This window comes from Aquarana catesbeiana, linkage group LG09 (assembly GCF_042186555.1).
Source record: "Aquarana catesbeiana isolate 2022-GZ linkage group LG09, ASM4218655v1, whole genome shotgun sequence".
Lineage (NCBI taxonomy): Eukaryota > Metazoa > Chordata > Amphibia > Anura > Ranidae > Aquarana > Aquarana catesbeiana.
Genome location: NC_133332.1, coordinates 159,762,594 through 159,778,785, shown reverse-complemented (window position 1 = coordinate 159,778,785; position 16,192 = coordinate 159,762,594). Strand labels below are relative to the sequence as shown.

Here is a 16,192-nt window from a genome sequence, read left to right as displayed (position 1 = left end):
AGCGTTTGCAGAGTCAGGCCTGATCCCTGCGATCGCTAACAGTTTTTTTGGAAGCTTTTTATTGAACTGGCAAGCACCAGCGGCCTAGTACACCCCGGTCGTAGTCAAACCAGCACTGCAGTAACACTTGGTGACGTGGCGAGTCCCATAAGTGCAGTTCAAGCTGGTGAGGTGACAAGCACAAGTAGTGTCCCGCTGCCACCAAAAAGACAAACACAGGCCCGTCGTGCCCATAGTGCCCTTCCTGCTGCATTCGCCAATCCTAATTGGGAACCCACCACTTCTGCAGCGCCCGTACTTCCCCCATTCACATCCCCCAACGAAATGCAGTCGGCTGCATGAGAGGCATTTTTATGTGCTCCCGAGTACCCCTACCCAACGAACCCCCCCCAAAAAGATGTTGTGTCTGCAGCAAACGCGGATATAGGCGTGACACCCGCTATTATTGTCCCTTCTGTCCTGACAATCCTGGTCTTTGCATTGGTGAATGTTTTGAACGCTACCATACACTAGTTGAGTATTAGCGTAGGGTACAGCATTGCACAGACTAGGCACACTTTCACAGGGTCTCCCAAGATGCCATCGCATTTTGAGAGACCCGAACCTGGAACCGGTTACAGTTATAAAAGTTAGTTACAAAAAAAGTGTAAAAAAAAAAAATATATATATAAAATAAAAAAAAATAGTTGTCGTTTTATTGTTCTCTCTCTCTATTCTCTCTCTCTATTGTTCTGCTCTTTTTTTACTGTATTCTATTCTGCAGTGTTTTATTGTTATTGTTATTGTTATTGTTATTATGTTTTATCATGTTTGTTTTTCAGGTATGTAATTATTTATACTTTATTGTTTACTGTGCTTTATTGTTAACCATTTTTTTGTCTTCAGGTACGCCATTCACAACTTTGAGTGGTTATACCAGAATGATGCCTGCAGGTTTAGGTATCATCTTGGTATCATTCTTTTCAGCCAGCGGTCGGCTTTAATGTAAAAGCAATCCTAGCGGCTAATTAGCCTCTAGACTGCCTTTACAACCCGTGGGAGGGAATGCCCCCCCCCCCCCACCGTCTTCCGTGTTTTTCTCTGGCTCTCCTGTCTCAACAGGGAACCTGAGAATGCAGCCGGTGATTCAGCCAGCTGACCATAGAGCTGATCAGAGACAAGAGTGGCTCCAAACATCTCTATGGCCTAAGAAACCGGAAGCTACGAGCATTTTATGACTTAGATTTCGCCGGATGTAAATAGCGCCATTGGGAAATTGGGGAAGCATTTTATCACACCGATCTTGGTGTGGTCAGATGCTTTGAGGGCAGAGGAGAGATCTAGGGTCTAATAGACCCCAATTTTTTCAAAAAAGAGTACCTGTCACTACCTATTGCTATCATAGGGGATATTTACATTCCCCGAGATAACAATAAAAATGATTTAAAAAAAAAAAAAATGAAAGGAACAGTTTAAAAATAAGATAAAAAAGCAAAAAAATAATAAAGAAAAAAAAAAAAAAAAAAAAAAAGCACCCCTGTCGCCCCCTGCTCTTGCGCTAAGGCGAACGCAAGCGGCGGTCTGTCGTCAAACGTAAACAGCAATTGCACCATGCATGTGAGGTATCGCCGCGAAGGTCAGATCGAGGGCAGTAATTTTTGCAGTAGACCTCCTCTGTAGATCTAAAGTGGTAACCTGTAAAGGCTTTTAAAGGCTTTTAAAAATGTATTTATTTTGTTGCCACTGCACGTTTGTGCGCAATTGTAAAGCATGTCATGTTTGGTATCCATGTACTCGGTCTAAGATCATCTTTTTTATTTCATCAAACATTTGGGCAATATAGTGTGTTTTAGTGCATTAAAATTTAAAAAAGTGTGTTTTTTCCCCAAAAAATGCGTTTGAAAAATCGCTGCGCAAATACTGTGTGAAAAAAAAAAATGAAACACCCACCATTTTAATCTGTAGGGCATTTGCTTTAAAAAAATATATAATGTTTGGGGGTTCAAAGTAATTTTCTTGCAAAAAAAAAAAAACTTTTTCATGTAAAAAATAAGTGTCAGAAAGGGCTTTGTCTTCAAGTGGTTAGAAGAGTGGGTGATGTGTGACATAAGCTTCTAAATGTTGTGCATAAAATGCCAGGACAGTTCAAAACCCCCCCAAATGACCCCATTTTGGAAAGTAGACACCCCAAGCTATTTGCTGAGAGGCATGTCGAGTCCATGGAATATTTTATATTGCGACACAAGTTGCGGGAAAGAGACAAATTTTTTTTTTTTTTTTTTTTTTTTTGCACAAAGTTGTCACTAAATGATATATTGCTCAAACATGCCATGGGAATATGTGAAATTACACCCCAAAATACATTCTGCTGCTTCTCCTGAGTACGGGGATACCATATGTGTGAGACTTTTTGGGAGCCTAGCCGTGTACGGGACCCCGAAAACCAAGCACCGCCTTCAGGCTTTCTAAGGGGCGTGAATTTTTGATTTCACTCTTCACTGCCTATCACAGTTTCGGAGGCCATGGAATGCCCAGGTGGCACAAAACCCCCCCAAATGACCCCATTTTGGAAAGTAGACACCCCAAGCTATTTGCTGAGAGGTATAGTGAGTATTTTGCAGACCTCACTTTTTGTCACAAAGTTTTGAAATTTGAAAAAAGAAAAAAAAAAAAAGTTTTTTCTTGTCTTTCTTCATTTTCAAAAACAAATGAGAGCTGCAAAATACTCACCATGCCTCTCAGCAAATAGCTTGGGGTGTCTACTTTCCAAAATGGGGTCATTTGGGGGGGGTTTGTGCCACCTGGGCATTCCATGGCCTCCGAAACGGTGTTAGGCAGTGAAGAGTAAAATCAAAAATTCACGCCCTTAAAAACGCTGAAGGCGGTGATTGGTTTTCGGGGCCCCGTACGCGGCTAGGCTCCCAAAAAGTCCCACACATGTGGTATCCCCATACTCAGGAGAAGCAGCTAAATGTATTTTGGGGTGCAATTCCACATAGGCCCATGGCCTGTGTGAGCAATATATCATTTAGTGACAACTTTGTGCAAAAAAAAAAAAAAAAAAAAAAAAGTGTCACTTTCCCGCAACTTGTGTCAAAATATAAAATATTCCATGGACTCAATATGCCTCTCAGCAAATAGCTTGGGGTGTCTACTTTCCAAAATGGGGTCATTTGGGGGGGGGTTGTGCCACCTGGGCATTCCATGGCCTCCGAAACTGTGATAGGCAGTGAAGAGTGAAATCAAAAAGTTACACCCTTAGAAATCCTGAAGGCGGTGATTGGTTTTCGGGGTCCCATACGCGGCTAGGCTCCCAAAAAGTCCCACACATGTGGTATCCCCGTACTCAGGAGAAGTAGCTGAATATATTTTGGGGTGCAATTCCACATAGGCCCATGGCCTGTGTGAGCAATATATCATTTAGTGACAACTTTTTGTAAATATTTTTTTTTTTTTTTTTTTTTGTCATTATTCAATCACTTGGGACAAAAAAAATAAATATTCAATGGGTTCAACATGCCTATCAGCAATTTCCTTGGGGTGTCTACTTTCCAAAATGGGGTCATTTGGGGGGGTTTTGTACTGCCCTGCCATTTTAGCACCTCAAGAAATGACATAGGCAGTCATAAACTAAAAGCTGTGTAAATTCCAGAAAATGTACCCTAGTTTGTAGACGCTATAACTTTTGCGCAAACCAATAAATATACGCTTATTGACATTTTTTTTACCAAAGACATGTGGCCGAATACATTTTGGCCTAAATGTATGACTAAAATTGAGTTTATTGGATTTTTTTTATAACAAAAAGTAGAAAATATCATTTTTTTTCAAAATTTTCGGTCTTTTTCCGTTTATAGCGCAAAAAATAAAAACTGCAGAAGTGATCAAATACCATCAAAAGAAAGCTCTATTTGTGGGAAGAAAAGGACGCAAATTTCGTTTGGGTACAGCATTGCATAACCGCGCAATTAGCAGTTAAAGCGACGCAGTGCCAAATTGGAAAAAGACCTCTGGTCCTTAGGCAGCATAATGGTCCGGGGCTCAAGTGGTTAATCTTTTTATGGGGATCAACTGGCAATACATGCCTTTGAGGGACAATGCCTTGGAGGACGCTGGGATTAACGCTCCATTCCTTAAAGGCCCGGGCTGGGTATTAAGCCACAATCACATTTGATCTCCTGTAATAGGAGATCATTTGGAGTTGGTAAGCGGCAGCGTGTGTAGAGGCGAAGGTTACATCTTTCTCAACCACGACTTTTGGGTGTACTATGTGTCAGTCTCACATCTTAAAAATCAACCCAACACAGTGGACTATTTATGAATATGATACAATGCGATAATTAATGATTTTTTCGACGTTTGCACGGAGTCACTTTATATATCAAAGTGTAACGCTATAGGCGTTTGTTGCACAAATTCACTTATGAAGGTTTAGCGCGGCTTATTATAGAAAATACTTTCCCATCCATTTACTAATGCCAACTGCCTAAAAACAATCAAATGTTGATTGGGTGAGTGACGTTCCACTTCAAGAACGCTCATTTTAAATCTCTAATGGTTAGTGGGGTAAATAAAAGTTTGTTTTCGACTCCAATGATGAGAAAATTCAAAAGGAGTAGGATGGAAAATTTTTGCTTGAATGAACACATTTCTAACAGTGTATGCAAGTAATTTCATACAGTATTTATCAAGTCACTGAATGTACTGATGAGATCTTTGGTATGAAATGTCCCTTCAAAAATCTACCAGTGTATAGCCAGCTTTAGAATTTCAATTAAAGTCTCACACTTTTTTCCTTAGCCCTGTATCTCTGCTTATAAGGATTTGCGTTTGGCTTTCTCATGCCTTAAAGCAGAACTTCAGGTTCTAACTGGTCCAAATGAACTATTTACTACACTAACAGAAGCATCGGCTGTCAGCACTGTATGTAGCCTCAGCTATATACAGTGCTGTGTTCCAGCAACGAGACAGGAACTTCCCAACCCGCTCTTGAAAGAAAATTAAGTTGAGGTGAGCGCTGCTCAGCCATTCACAGGTAGCCGTGTCCTATGAATGAGGCAGATTGATGATGTTACAATATGGACCTCAGTCAATCAGCCCCACTTGATTTTGTTCGGGAAGCAGGACAAGAAGGAGGGGAGAGAGAAGAGAAGCGGGATAACGGAGGCACGCAAGCTGACTGTCATACAATGGATCAGCAGCCATGATTACTGTGGTCAGCACACTAAGGAGGGACACAGGAACAGGCAGGATCAACCAGGTTTTTTTTCAACATAGAGAGGGACAGATTAGACAGCACAAGCACTATGCTGTTTAACCTTCTATGGGGGGGGGGGGTTTACAACCTCTTTAAAGCACTGGACCTTAACACCCTAGCTACAAAGATGCCAATAACTTTACATAGTACTTCCCCCCTCAAGCCAACGTTTCAGTTGGAAATGACTTACTTCTTGTTTAAGGGTCAATACTGGAAGTCGGAGTGCCACTCGCAGCAGTGTGTAAGCTCCAGCAATGATAAAACTAAGCTGTTCTTGAGATAGCGAGGTATTTTGTTGTATTACTTTCACTGCTTCTCTACAGTCTTTTCCTTCAAGAGCACCCACCACAGCTAAAAGAGAAAACAAAAAAAGTCATGGAGCTTTGCAAAGTGTGTAAGTGTAGTGCAGAATGCAAATGAAGACTGCTGTCAGCACTGACCAGATGATACATCTGAGCTAATAGGACAGCAAGCCATAAAGAAGAAAAATACCAATTACTGTCAAATGTGCAGCACACCGGACTTGCTGGTGCTGCTTCAAGTGGCAGTTTAACCACCTCAATACCGGGTGCTTCTTCACCCCCTTCCTGCCAAGGCCATTTTTTAGCTTTCAGCACTGTCACGCTTTGAATGACAATTGTGCGGTCATGCTAAACTGTAACCATGTGAAATTGTTATCATTTTCTTCATACAAATAGAGCTTTCTTTTGGTGGTATTTAATCACTGCTGGATTTATTTATTTTTTTTTGTAAAAAAAGAAGAAGTTTCTTAGGTCTCTGTCAATAAATTTTGTAAATAAGTAATTTTTCTCCTGCACCGATTTGGCTGCACTGATGGGCAGACACTAATATGCCGCACTTATGAGCACAGATAGGCGACACTGAAAGCTAGCACTAATTGGCATCACTAATGCTTTATGGTAATCAGGGCACTGATGATCAGTGCCACGATTACCTGTCTTGCTGTCCCCTGCGACGAGATGCCACTGAACAGCTCTCCTTGCCACACACTCTTTCAGTGTGAGGCGATGAGAGCCGATTAGCAGATTCTCCGTGTTTACATGTGACCGGCTGTGATTGGACACAGCCAATCACATGGTTAAAGAGCCGTGTCATCGGCTCTTTACAGAGATCGGGGGTCACGCCGTGTCTGTTCTGGGACAATGTCCACCCAGAATGAGAGCCGCACTGCACTGCCCCGCCATCATTTGACAGTGGGCGGCAAGAGGTTAAAGCACTAAAGCAACATTTTTTCTTTTGGATAGAATAAGGGAGTTACAATCTTTTTTTGTGCCATCTGTGTCCCATTGGAGAGATTTTTCCCTTGCACCTCCTGTCCCATACTCAAAACAGGAAGCGAGTGGAAATCTCTCCAAAATGAGGGAATGTCTGGTTGTCACAAGGGTCACCAGAACTAGTGTGCCCATTGGACAATTTCTCTTCTATTACTGTCCTGGAGACAACCTAAAGTTTGGGATTTTCTTTTACTTTTAGTGATAACGGTAATCAGGACAAGTACAGAGGGTGAATCTCTATAAGGCCTGGTTCACACCTATGTGTTTTTTGGTGCTTTTCCCCCAAACGCACTACAGTTCATTTAAACCTGGTTTCCAATGGGGCACGTTCACATCTATGCTTTTTTCAGCTGCTGCATTTTTCGAAAAGGGTCACAGACTTTTGTAAACACAAAACTGTGCTTTTTTTTGTTTTTGTGGTTCAAAAGATTTCAATGGAGAAGCTGCAGAAAAGCATGCCGTGAGTTTTTGCCACGATTTGAGGTTAATATGTCCAACAACAAAGAAATATCGCAACAAAATTGCATGTGCAAAAACGTACAGCAAAAAGCACTGCAAAAACAGATTAAAAGAAAACTGCATAGGTGTGAACCAAGCCTAACAGCGGTGCAGACAGCTGTAAAAGCCTTATTGATGTTCTAATCTTTCTCCATTCCAAAACTTAAAAAGAAGTACAGCCAAAGCTCATTTAGCTGTACTCCTCCTGTGGATCACAAGAGTGAATCTTGCTCTGCACTCCTGTCACTCGTTTTCAGCAGACGAAGCCCGCTGTTGGCTGACATCACAGAGATTGCAAAGTTGGAGTCTGGATCCGCCCACATGCCTGGACCAGCACCCGGCTCAGCCTCTAAGCAAGCGCTGAGAGCCTGAGCCAAGGGCTCCTGCCTTCTCCACAGCCCAGCGCGGGGCCAAAGCAGCTCATGGAGCTGTGAGAACTGAGTGATCAGTAATGTTCGATCACTCAGTTCTTAGTGTTAGAGGCGCTGGGGGACCGATGCTGCATCCACCTAGGTAAGTATGATTCTTTAAGAAAACAAAACCCCATGAGACATGAAAGAAAAAGACACCAACATATCAATTATACTGGACTGTTAAAGTGGTTGTAAACCTCAGATGTGACATCAGAACAAAGAACATTGTGACAGTATGGTTCCCTTTCATGGTGTATATCACCCAGGATTCTCAACTAGGCAGCTTGAGGGGCTGCAGGATGCTTGTTTTGGAGGAAACGGTTTTCTCACGGGTTGGAAATATCTGGTTTGGGGCCTTGGAACGCAGAGATTTTGTAGTGATCTGGGTGGGATAAAATCTCCAGTCCTGGGATCAGATTTTGGGAATAGCTGGCACAGGTGTGAAGGGGTCTTTTTGTAGAAACAGGACCAGGGTTCTGGGCCCCACCCTCCTGAGGAGTCTATGTAGGTGCAAGGGAGCAGTCAGAAGTGTGCATGTCTGCACGGTGCAGTCCGATAGAGCAGACAGAGGGCCAGAGCAGCAAGAAAGTGTGCCAGCAGAGGTATAGCTTTTGTATTGCAGGGTGGATAAAAATCAATGATATATATATATAAAATTCTGCCCTCCCACAGTGTGTGGCAGAGCTGTGCAAATATGAGGACTGGATGAACAGAAATACAAATCCTTTGGCAGATAAAACTGCTCTCATTTATGTACTTCATCTGTATACCTGGATTCCCAGTGAACAGACACACTGCAAGGGTTAAGAAGTGCATTTCTATCTAGGGTACCAGTTTGAAGCACCTTTGACTTACCTTATCCATTGCTCCTTCCATGCAACCAGTCTCCTACAGACTCTTCCCTTTTGGTGCTCCAGTCTGCTGTCGCAACTGTGATGTCATTATCCATAATGCAGGGCCAGCAGTCCTGCATTGTAAGCAAGGATGTTGGGGGGCTGCCCACAAATAGAAGCATCAGAGAAGACTGGCTGCCAGGGGAACAAGGGATTAGGCAAGTACAAGTCTCTTTGGGGTGCAATACAGCTTTAAAAGCAAAAAAATGAGTGTTTAAGGCTGCATTACACCCCATTCACACTTGTACACCTTATCACGTGACTTTGGACAGAGTTGCATGACAAGTCTTACCCCATGTGTTCCAATGATAACCAAATATGTGCAACTTAAAGTCGCAGTGGCTTCCAAGTAGTTCATGCACTACTTTGTTCTGACTTTCATGCAACTTGAGAACCAAAGACTTCAATGTTAACCCTCAAAAGTTGCACAAAAGTCATACTTGAATGTTATACATGCAACCGTGGGTCCGACTTTGCAGAGGGACAAGTCAAGTCCAAGTCGCACCCATCCAAAGTTGTGTTGAAGTTGCCCCCCCCCCAAAGTCGTGTGGTTTTGGAGTCCTACAAGTGTGAATAGAGCCTTAAAATCATATTTTTTTTGTACCTAGATGGATCCTCAGGTGGGTAATGCTATGTATTCATATGCACTGCATATTAGCATATTATGGCTGGCTGACTTACCTGTCATAATGTGCCCTCCAGAGCTTCGACCGATCCTGCTGATCCCGGGCGCATCTATCCTCACCCAGTCTTCTTTCCAGGTTCTGTGTGCTCGACCTCCTTCAACGCTTGGGTTGTGATGATGTCACTCTCACGCATGACCATGGGAGTCAAATTACAGTGACACAGGTTGGGTCCTGCATTGTAGGCAGAGTTGTGCACTTTCAGCTCAGTGTGCATTACTGATGACGGGCAGAGGGAAGCATTTTTGTCAGAAGAGACTATTAAAAGTCTCTTCGGTCATAAAAACCCTGCCTGTCGTTTAAAGTGGAAGTAAAGTCTTCCTCTTTAATTGTACCTATAGGTAAGCTATAATAAGGCTAACCTGTAGGTACTGTAAATATCTCCTAAACTTGCACCATTTAGGAGATATTTACTGTTTACGCCACCGACGGCAGCGGTGCATGCGCACTGAAGGAACAGTCTGCTTGTGCCATTTCTAAAAGGCCCGTGCCGTGACTGGGGGCTCCTGTGTGCATGCACTGGACTGACGTAATTGCACCTCCGGCCAATCACTGTGCCAGAGCCCGTGAACCCGGAAGTAACTCCGGGAAACATGTCAAGGCCGATCCAGGGCATCGTTTTAAGGTGAGTATTTCATAATGAGCTAGTATGCAATGCATTCTAGCTCATTATGCCTTTGTCTTTTTTTTTGGAGGTTTACAACCTCTTTAAAAAGGTTCATTCACACCAGATATGGTGGGACTGCGTTTGATGGCTATTCCAGCACAGTCCCACTGAACAACAAGGTAAAATGCCTGGTCTCCTGTGTGCCCGGCTGACAAACACTGCGTTGCACTGGTGTGTGAGCGGTGTGCGTTCAACCGTAGTCCTTTTTTCAGCGCCGAGCAATCCACCACCTTGCACCGTGCCGCGGCCAATAAAACGTTTTGAGTTGTAAAGCAGCGTCTGCTGTAAATTTAAAGGATAGGCGCACTTTAAAATGCTTTTCACTTCTTCCCATTGCCTCCCTTCATTCACCTACCTCCCCCTCCACAGACGTATACTTACCTCAATCTAATGGCCACAGGTCAGCTGTTTGTTTACATCCGACGTTGCAGATCTCTCTGTCTATTATAGCCCCACACACTTCTATCTACAATGCTCTCTGGCTTTGGGGCACAATCCTATAGAAGTCTATGAGGCTGGAATGTGCAAGGCTCCCACCGCTGAATGCAAACAGTGGACCTGCGGCCAGCAGATGGAGGTAAGTGCACCTCTATGAGGGGGGGATTTTTTTAGGGTGCATCTATTACCCCTCCCCCTCCCCGACACCTTCCTGGAGTTGAGTTCATTAGAAGAATTGGATGTACAGCACACCTGCCTTCATTTAGGAACCAGGAGGGATGGGATCCTGGACAGCAGAGACTTGTCAGGGCCTCTGAGTGAATGAATAGAATGGAGGGAAGTTCCACACACCTTTCAGGATCTTCCTGAACGTCTCCTTATCCAGATCCTTCACATGTCTCACCATGACCTCCACCTCGGGGGGGATCTTAGCTCCCAGGTAGCTGATCCTATCATTGTTAATGACAGAAGACGAGGAATAGGAACGGACGGACCGGACTGAAGCCATCTTCCTCTCTCCTCCTCATCACACAACCCAGCACAGGCAACCCTGCACCCACGTGACCCGCCTGGCCCCAGTCATGTGACTTCTGTCGGAACTATAGGAGCAGCTAAATGTTTCCAGACAGAGCCATTGTGATGTCATTAGCGGCGCCCTCTGGTGGACAGCTCAGGCGTTGCAGCTAACATTCCCACCTTCCACTGGAGAGCTTGGTGCTATTAAAATTGAAGTTTTAATTTCACAGCTAATTGACAAAGTTCTTCAGCATTTCAGGTCAGTTTTGATCAGGACTAGGTCAGGGTTACATCAACATCATAGTGGCCAAGATTATCAAAAAATGTATAGGGACACTTTTTTGTCTGTAATAGGACATCCCAGAAAAAAAAAAAAAAAACACCTGACTCACAAAATGCATTTTAATGATAAAAGGTGGAGCTCTTATGTGAGATTATTATACGGTGTCTGTATGCTGGGACTTGTCAGGAATTTAGTCATGCAGACGTAAATTCACTGGAAGGTTTACTTTAATGAAAACGTGACTGTTTTACTATGCTCATTATGACTAAACCACATTGGTCTAACTATAACTCTTTATCCATAACTCACTTCAGTTCAAGTACAACCGGGTTTCATCACAGCACCTAACATCCACCGCAGTGTCCTCAGTTTTCTATGGCCTAAAAGGTGACACCCATAGCTGTGCCTGCCATCAGGGCTGTCAACCTCCAGCAGCTTTTTTTTACTGACAAAACATGGAAAATTTACTGGCGGAGCACACTTTTTACTGACAACCTGAGAAATTACACAGTGAATATTTAAACAGTATAAACATGATATGGAAACACTGACAATAACTATAACAAAGTCATTTGCTTGATTTACACTTAAAAAGTCAACACGGCATACAAATGATCAGCCCCTGATGTTTACTGGCAGTTGTAAAAAAATTACAGAATTTCACAAACTGTCAGTAAATTTACTGGAGGTTGGCAACCCTGCCTGTAATTAAGAAGTAGTTTGGAGGGCCCCCAGATGACTGCAAGGCACCCAAAACAGCTCCCAACTGTCCCTGATTGGGAACAAAGTCCCTCTGTCCCTCTTTCTTCCTCATTTTGGTCTGATCTATATAGGTGTATATGAAATGCACTTTTTTATCTTTCATCCAATTTCTAAATTGCTGCATTTGTAAATTTCAAAAGCTATTATAAAGGAATAATAGTGGTAAAAAAAAAATCACTTGCGGGTTTAAATAATATTTTTTTTGTAAAAATATTTTTTTTTTGTAGGTAAAGGACTACAGGTCCCAGCATGAACCTTTCAGAGCTAAAGATGTGACCCTCCCCCCCCCAAAAAAAATGTGAAAAAAAGTATTAAAAATCATCTTTTTTTGGGGGTGGGTGTCACTGAATATCAGTTTGGAAATGTGGTCACCCTATTTTCAGATGGGAATGAGGGACACCTACTAGCAAATGTATGTAGGCATAGTCCATGCCCCCTGCCACACCCCCTTAAAGGAGAATTAACCAAAAAAAAGGTTAATTAAATCCACAAGGGCTTTTTTACCCCCACTATTCCTTTGTATTGGCTTTTAAGATGTACAAATGCAGCAATTTATAATTTGGGTGAAGTTTTATGAAGTTTGGATGAAGGTTTAGCGCCAGTGTTGCCAACCTACCAGATTGAAATTTACTGACACAACACCCAACATTTACTGGCACAGCCAAGTTTTTACTGGCATTTCTAAAAGTGGAAATGAGAGTACAAATACAATATGCAATTAGCAATATGATTTAAGGCAAAAAACATATTTCTTATTTTATTTTCAATATAGTAAGTAAGTGGCTCAGGGACAGGACTCAGGAGTGTAAGAAATTAGAATGGGCGCACACACACACACATAAAATTGACTATCACAGCGACAGTATGCAGCAGCACAGATGATGGTGACACCTCACCGACACAACACGTCCGCTCCTGAGTCACAGTGACAGTCTCTCTCCAAGCCAAGAGGTCCCTCCAGTCCACTCCAGTCTACACAGCACTGACGGTCCCGGTCCCAGCCTGCCTTGCTCCAATACTGCAGACCCGCACAGGGCCGCCATCAGGGGGGTACAGGCATTCAGGGCCGGTGCTACTACTAGGCAAACTAGGCAGCCGCCTAGGGCGTACTGCTGCCTATGGTGCCTGGCCGCTGGTTTCTCTACCATCCGTCTCCGTGCTATGTACGTTTTCGGTGCTGTATTATAAATACCTCTGTGATAAATGTTATAACCTCTAGTGGGCGCTGAAGGTATAAAACATGCACATCTAGGGGGATGCAGGGCATGCCTCTGCTGCATGTTACTCAGGCAGACGCTCGGTAGTGTCATTATAGAGGCGCAGCACTGGGCGGCATGTCCTGATGGAACGGAAGCAAACATCCACTGTGCGCCTCTATGATCAGTGCTCTCTAATGCAGCCGCATGCTTCCTCTAGTGCCGGTGTTCTGACATATAGTGTCCTCCTATCAGATAGTGTCCGCCCCGTACTGCGCAGGCGCAGCACCTGCGCAGTACGGAGCAGCAGGAGATGCCGAAAATGTCCGAAGTTGATCAGCTGACCATGGCTGTGTAAGAGGGCCCCTCGCGGGCTCGCTTCGCTCGCCACGCTTCGGGCACGGCCTCGCTGCGCTCGGCAACTATTTATTCTCACTCTATGTCCACTTGGATAGTAGGGAATGATCCTGGACATAGGGTAAGAATAAATGCGCAGGCGCCGTGTACAGCTGATGATCAGCTGTTGAACTTCGGAGACTTTCGGCGTCTCGTTTGTCCTCCGTACTGCGCCTGCGCAGTACAGGGCGGACACTTCTGGATAGGGGACTGTATTCGACAAGACACCGGCTTCTGTCACACTGATGCTCGGGCAAAGGAGGTGGATTTAGGGGTGGAGCCGGCAAAATTAGGTTTTGCCTGGGGTGTCAAAAATCCTTGCACCAGCCCTGCAGGCATTACACCTGTAAGGGGCCCGAATGTTCCCAGGGGCTCAGCCGCCCCCCGTTCTCAGCTCGCAGCTGAGAGGCGAGAAAACACTTTCATTTCGGCAGTTCCTCCCCCCGCTCTCATGTCACGGCTGGAGAGAGGAGAGAAAATGATCACATGATAATCTAACCCACCAGCAGACATGCAGTTCGGTCCAGCTGTCATTCAGCTGGGCCCCCTCCTCCTATCACATGTCCCAGCGGCGATCTCTCCTCCCCTGATCCTTGGTGGAGTCTGTCCCCAGCCTGCCAATGATCCTTTCAGCATGATGGTATGCGCAGAGGGGAGGGCGGGGGAATGGATTGGCGCCTGTGCAGGGCATAGTGCTGGCTGTGGGGCCCGGGGGGGCTCTGCGAGCGGGGTAACAGTGTGTGTTTTGTTCTCTTTATAGCAGGAAGGCCTGGATGACGGACCCAACAAGAGGAGGACAGAGCGGTAAGTGGCCACATACCCTTCTCATGGCTGTGTGACACCTCTCAGGGAATGGATGTGCCAATGTATGGCAGACATCATGGGCAGAGCCAGTATACAGATGTGCAGCTCATAGATACTCCCCATGGCATACACTACTTCCCATCCATTCATCCCCCTAGCCTTATTCACTGCCCCCCCCCTGTCATAGACTGCCCCCTATTCACTGCCCCCCCCATCATAGACTTCCCATCATAGACTGCCCCCTATACACTGACCCACCATCATAGACTGCCAAGGCCGCCATTAGGGGGGCAGCACCTCCCCCGGTTCTCAACTTGCTGCAGGAGAGGGAAGTAGAGTTGCCACCTCATCCCTTTAAACCCGAACACCTATGAATTACATATGTTCTGAGGCTAATTAAATGCAGATAAGGCACCAAGTGAGTTTAATTACCACCTTAATCAGCCACAGAACCTGTGTAATTAATATGTGTTCGGGTTTAAAGGGATGAGGTGGCAACCATAGAGGGAAGAGGAGGTGAGATGACACTTTGACTTTTTCGCCCCCCCCGGTTCCAGGGGGCCCATGTCTGAAGCTGTGTAAGGGGCCCCAAAATTTCTGATGGCGGCCCTGGACCCGCACACAAGGCTCTGGCCACTCTGCTTGGCTCCCTTGCACCATGACATCACATGACATGCTCAGGCACCGCCTCCACCAGAGCCGCCCGATCACATGGTAGCAGGCACTCGGATGGTCTCAGCTGGACCAAGCCCAGCGTCACAGCCATCATTTTTTACTGGCAACCTTTTACTGGCATGAAAACATTGCCTGTTTTTTACTGGCTGCTAGTAAAAATACTGACGGTTGGCAACACTGTTTAGCGCTGGGAAACACTTTTTGAAAGATAAAAAGTGCATTTTATATACAACTTTATAGATCAGACCAAAATGAGGGACAAATGATGGGGAAAGAGGGACATCACTCCAAATCAGGGACAGTCCCTCGAAATCAGGGACAGTTGGGAGCTATGGAGGAATAGTGGTCCAGTCTCTGGCTGTGTGTATTAATTGCCAGCGCTGAGCGGACACTGTTCCCGTCTGTCTCCATGTAGTGATTCTCCCGGCCTGTAGGTGGCGCCCGTCCCCGCACGCACACCCCACACAGACAGGAAGAAGGGTCGGCCTATCTCTGCTAGTCCCGGGAAAAGCTGCGACATTTGCCTTATTCCAAGGCAATGCTGCTGAGCCGATGAGCTGGATTTTTACAGGCCCGAGTGAGCGCTGAGCGGAGGGAAGACTCCCTGAGATGAGTGGTCGGCCCATGTGAGCCGTACATAGGAGGCCGGACCCCCCGCCCGTGTGCACCATGTCTGAGGGCCTGTATGAGAAGTTCCTGGCCCCCGACGAGCCCTTCCCCCTCCTCTCCCAGAGAGGCAGCATCAGCGAGGAGGGATGTCTGGATGGCAGCGACTTCGGCTGTCAGCTCTCCTCCTGTCACCGTACCGACCCCCTCCACCGATTCCACTCCAACAGGTGGGTGTACAGCAGGCCACACACTCAGGATTCCCACATACAGCACAGGGCATGGGGCTGTACTCTAGACCGATATTCCTGGCAGTCGTGGGACGCGGGGGCTAGACGGATATTCCTGGCAGTCGTGGGACGCGGGGCTAGACGGATATTCCTGGCAGTCGTGGGACGCGGGGCTAGACGGATATACCCGGCAGTCGTGGGACGCGGGGCTAGACGGATATACCCGGCAGTCGTGGGACGCGGGGCTAGACGGATATTCCTGGCAGTCGTGGGACGCGGGGGCTAGACGGATATACCCGGCAGTCGTGGGACGCGGGGCTAGACGGATATACCCGGCAGTCGTGGGACGCGGGGCTAGACGGATATACCCGGCAGTCGTGGGACGCGGGGCTAGACGGATATTCCTGGCAGTCGTGGGACGCGGGGGCTAGACGGATATACCCGGCAGTCGTGGGACGCGGGGGCTAGACGGATATACCCGGCAGTCGTGGGACGCGGGGGCTAGACGGATATACCCGGCAGTCGTGGGACGCGGGGGCTAGACGGATATACCCGGCAGTCGTGGGACGCGGGGGCTAGACGGATATACCCGGCAGTCGTG

The 16,192-nt window shown here is 45.9% G+C and overlaps 2 protein-coding genes across 2 annotated transcripts in view; one reads left to right on the top strand and one right to left on the bottom strand.

The window, feature by feature from the left end:
• COMMD5 (COMM domain containing 5) overlaps nt 1–10,733 on the bottom strand; it is a 33,387-nt gene extending 22,654 nt beyond the window's left edge. Inside the window, exons 1-2 of the mRNA XM_073599304.1 lie at nt 10,475–10,733; nt 5,427–5,587 (exon numbers count right to left, since the gene is read on the bottom strand). Coding sequence (XP_073455405.1) covers nt 5,427–5,587; nt 10,475–10,631 — 318 coding nt within the window. The 5' untranslated portion in view covers nt 10,632–10,733. The remainder of the gene's footprint in view (nt 1–5,426; nt 5,588–10,474) is intronic.
• A 4,477-nt stretch (nt 10,734–15,210) lies between these two features.
• The window catches only part of FAM199X (family with sequence similarity 199, X-linked), a 44,266-nt gene continuing 43,284 nt past the window's right edge, over nt 15,211–16,192 (top strand). Inside the window, exon 1 of the mRNA XM_073599303.1 lies at nt 15,211–15,591. Within this exon, the coding sequence (XP_073455404.1) occupies nt 15,425–15,591 (167 nt within the window). The 5' untranslated portion in view covers nt 15,211–15,424. The remainder of the gene's footprint in view (nt 15,592–16,192) is intronic.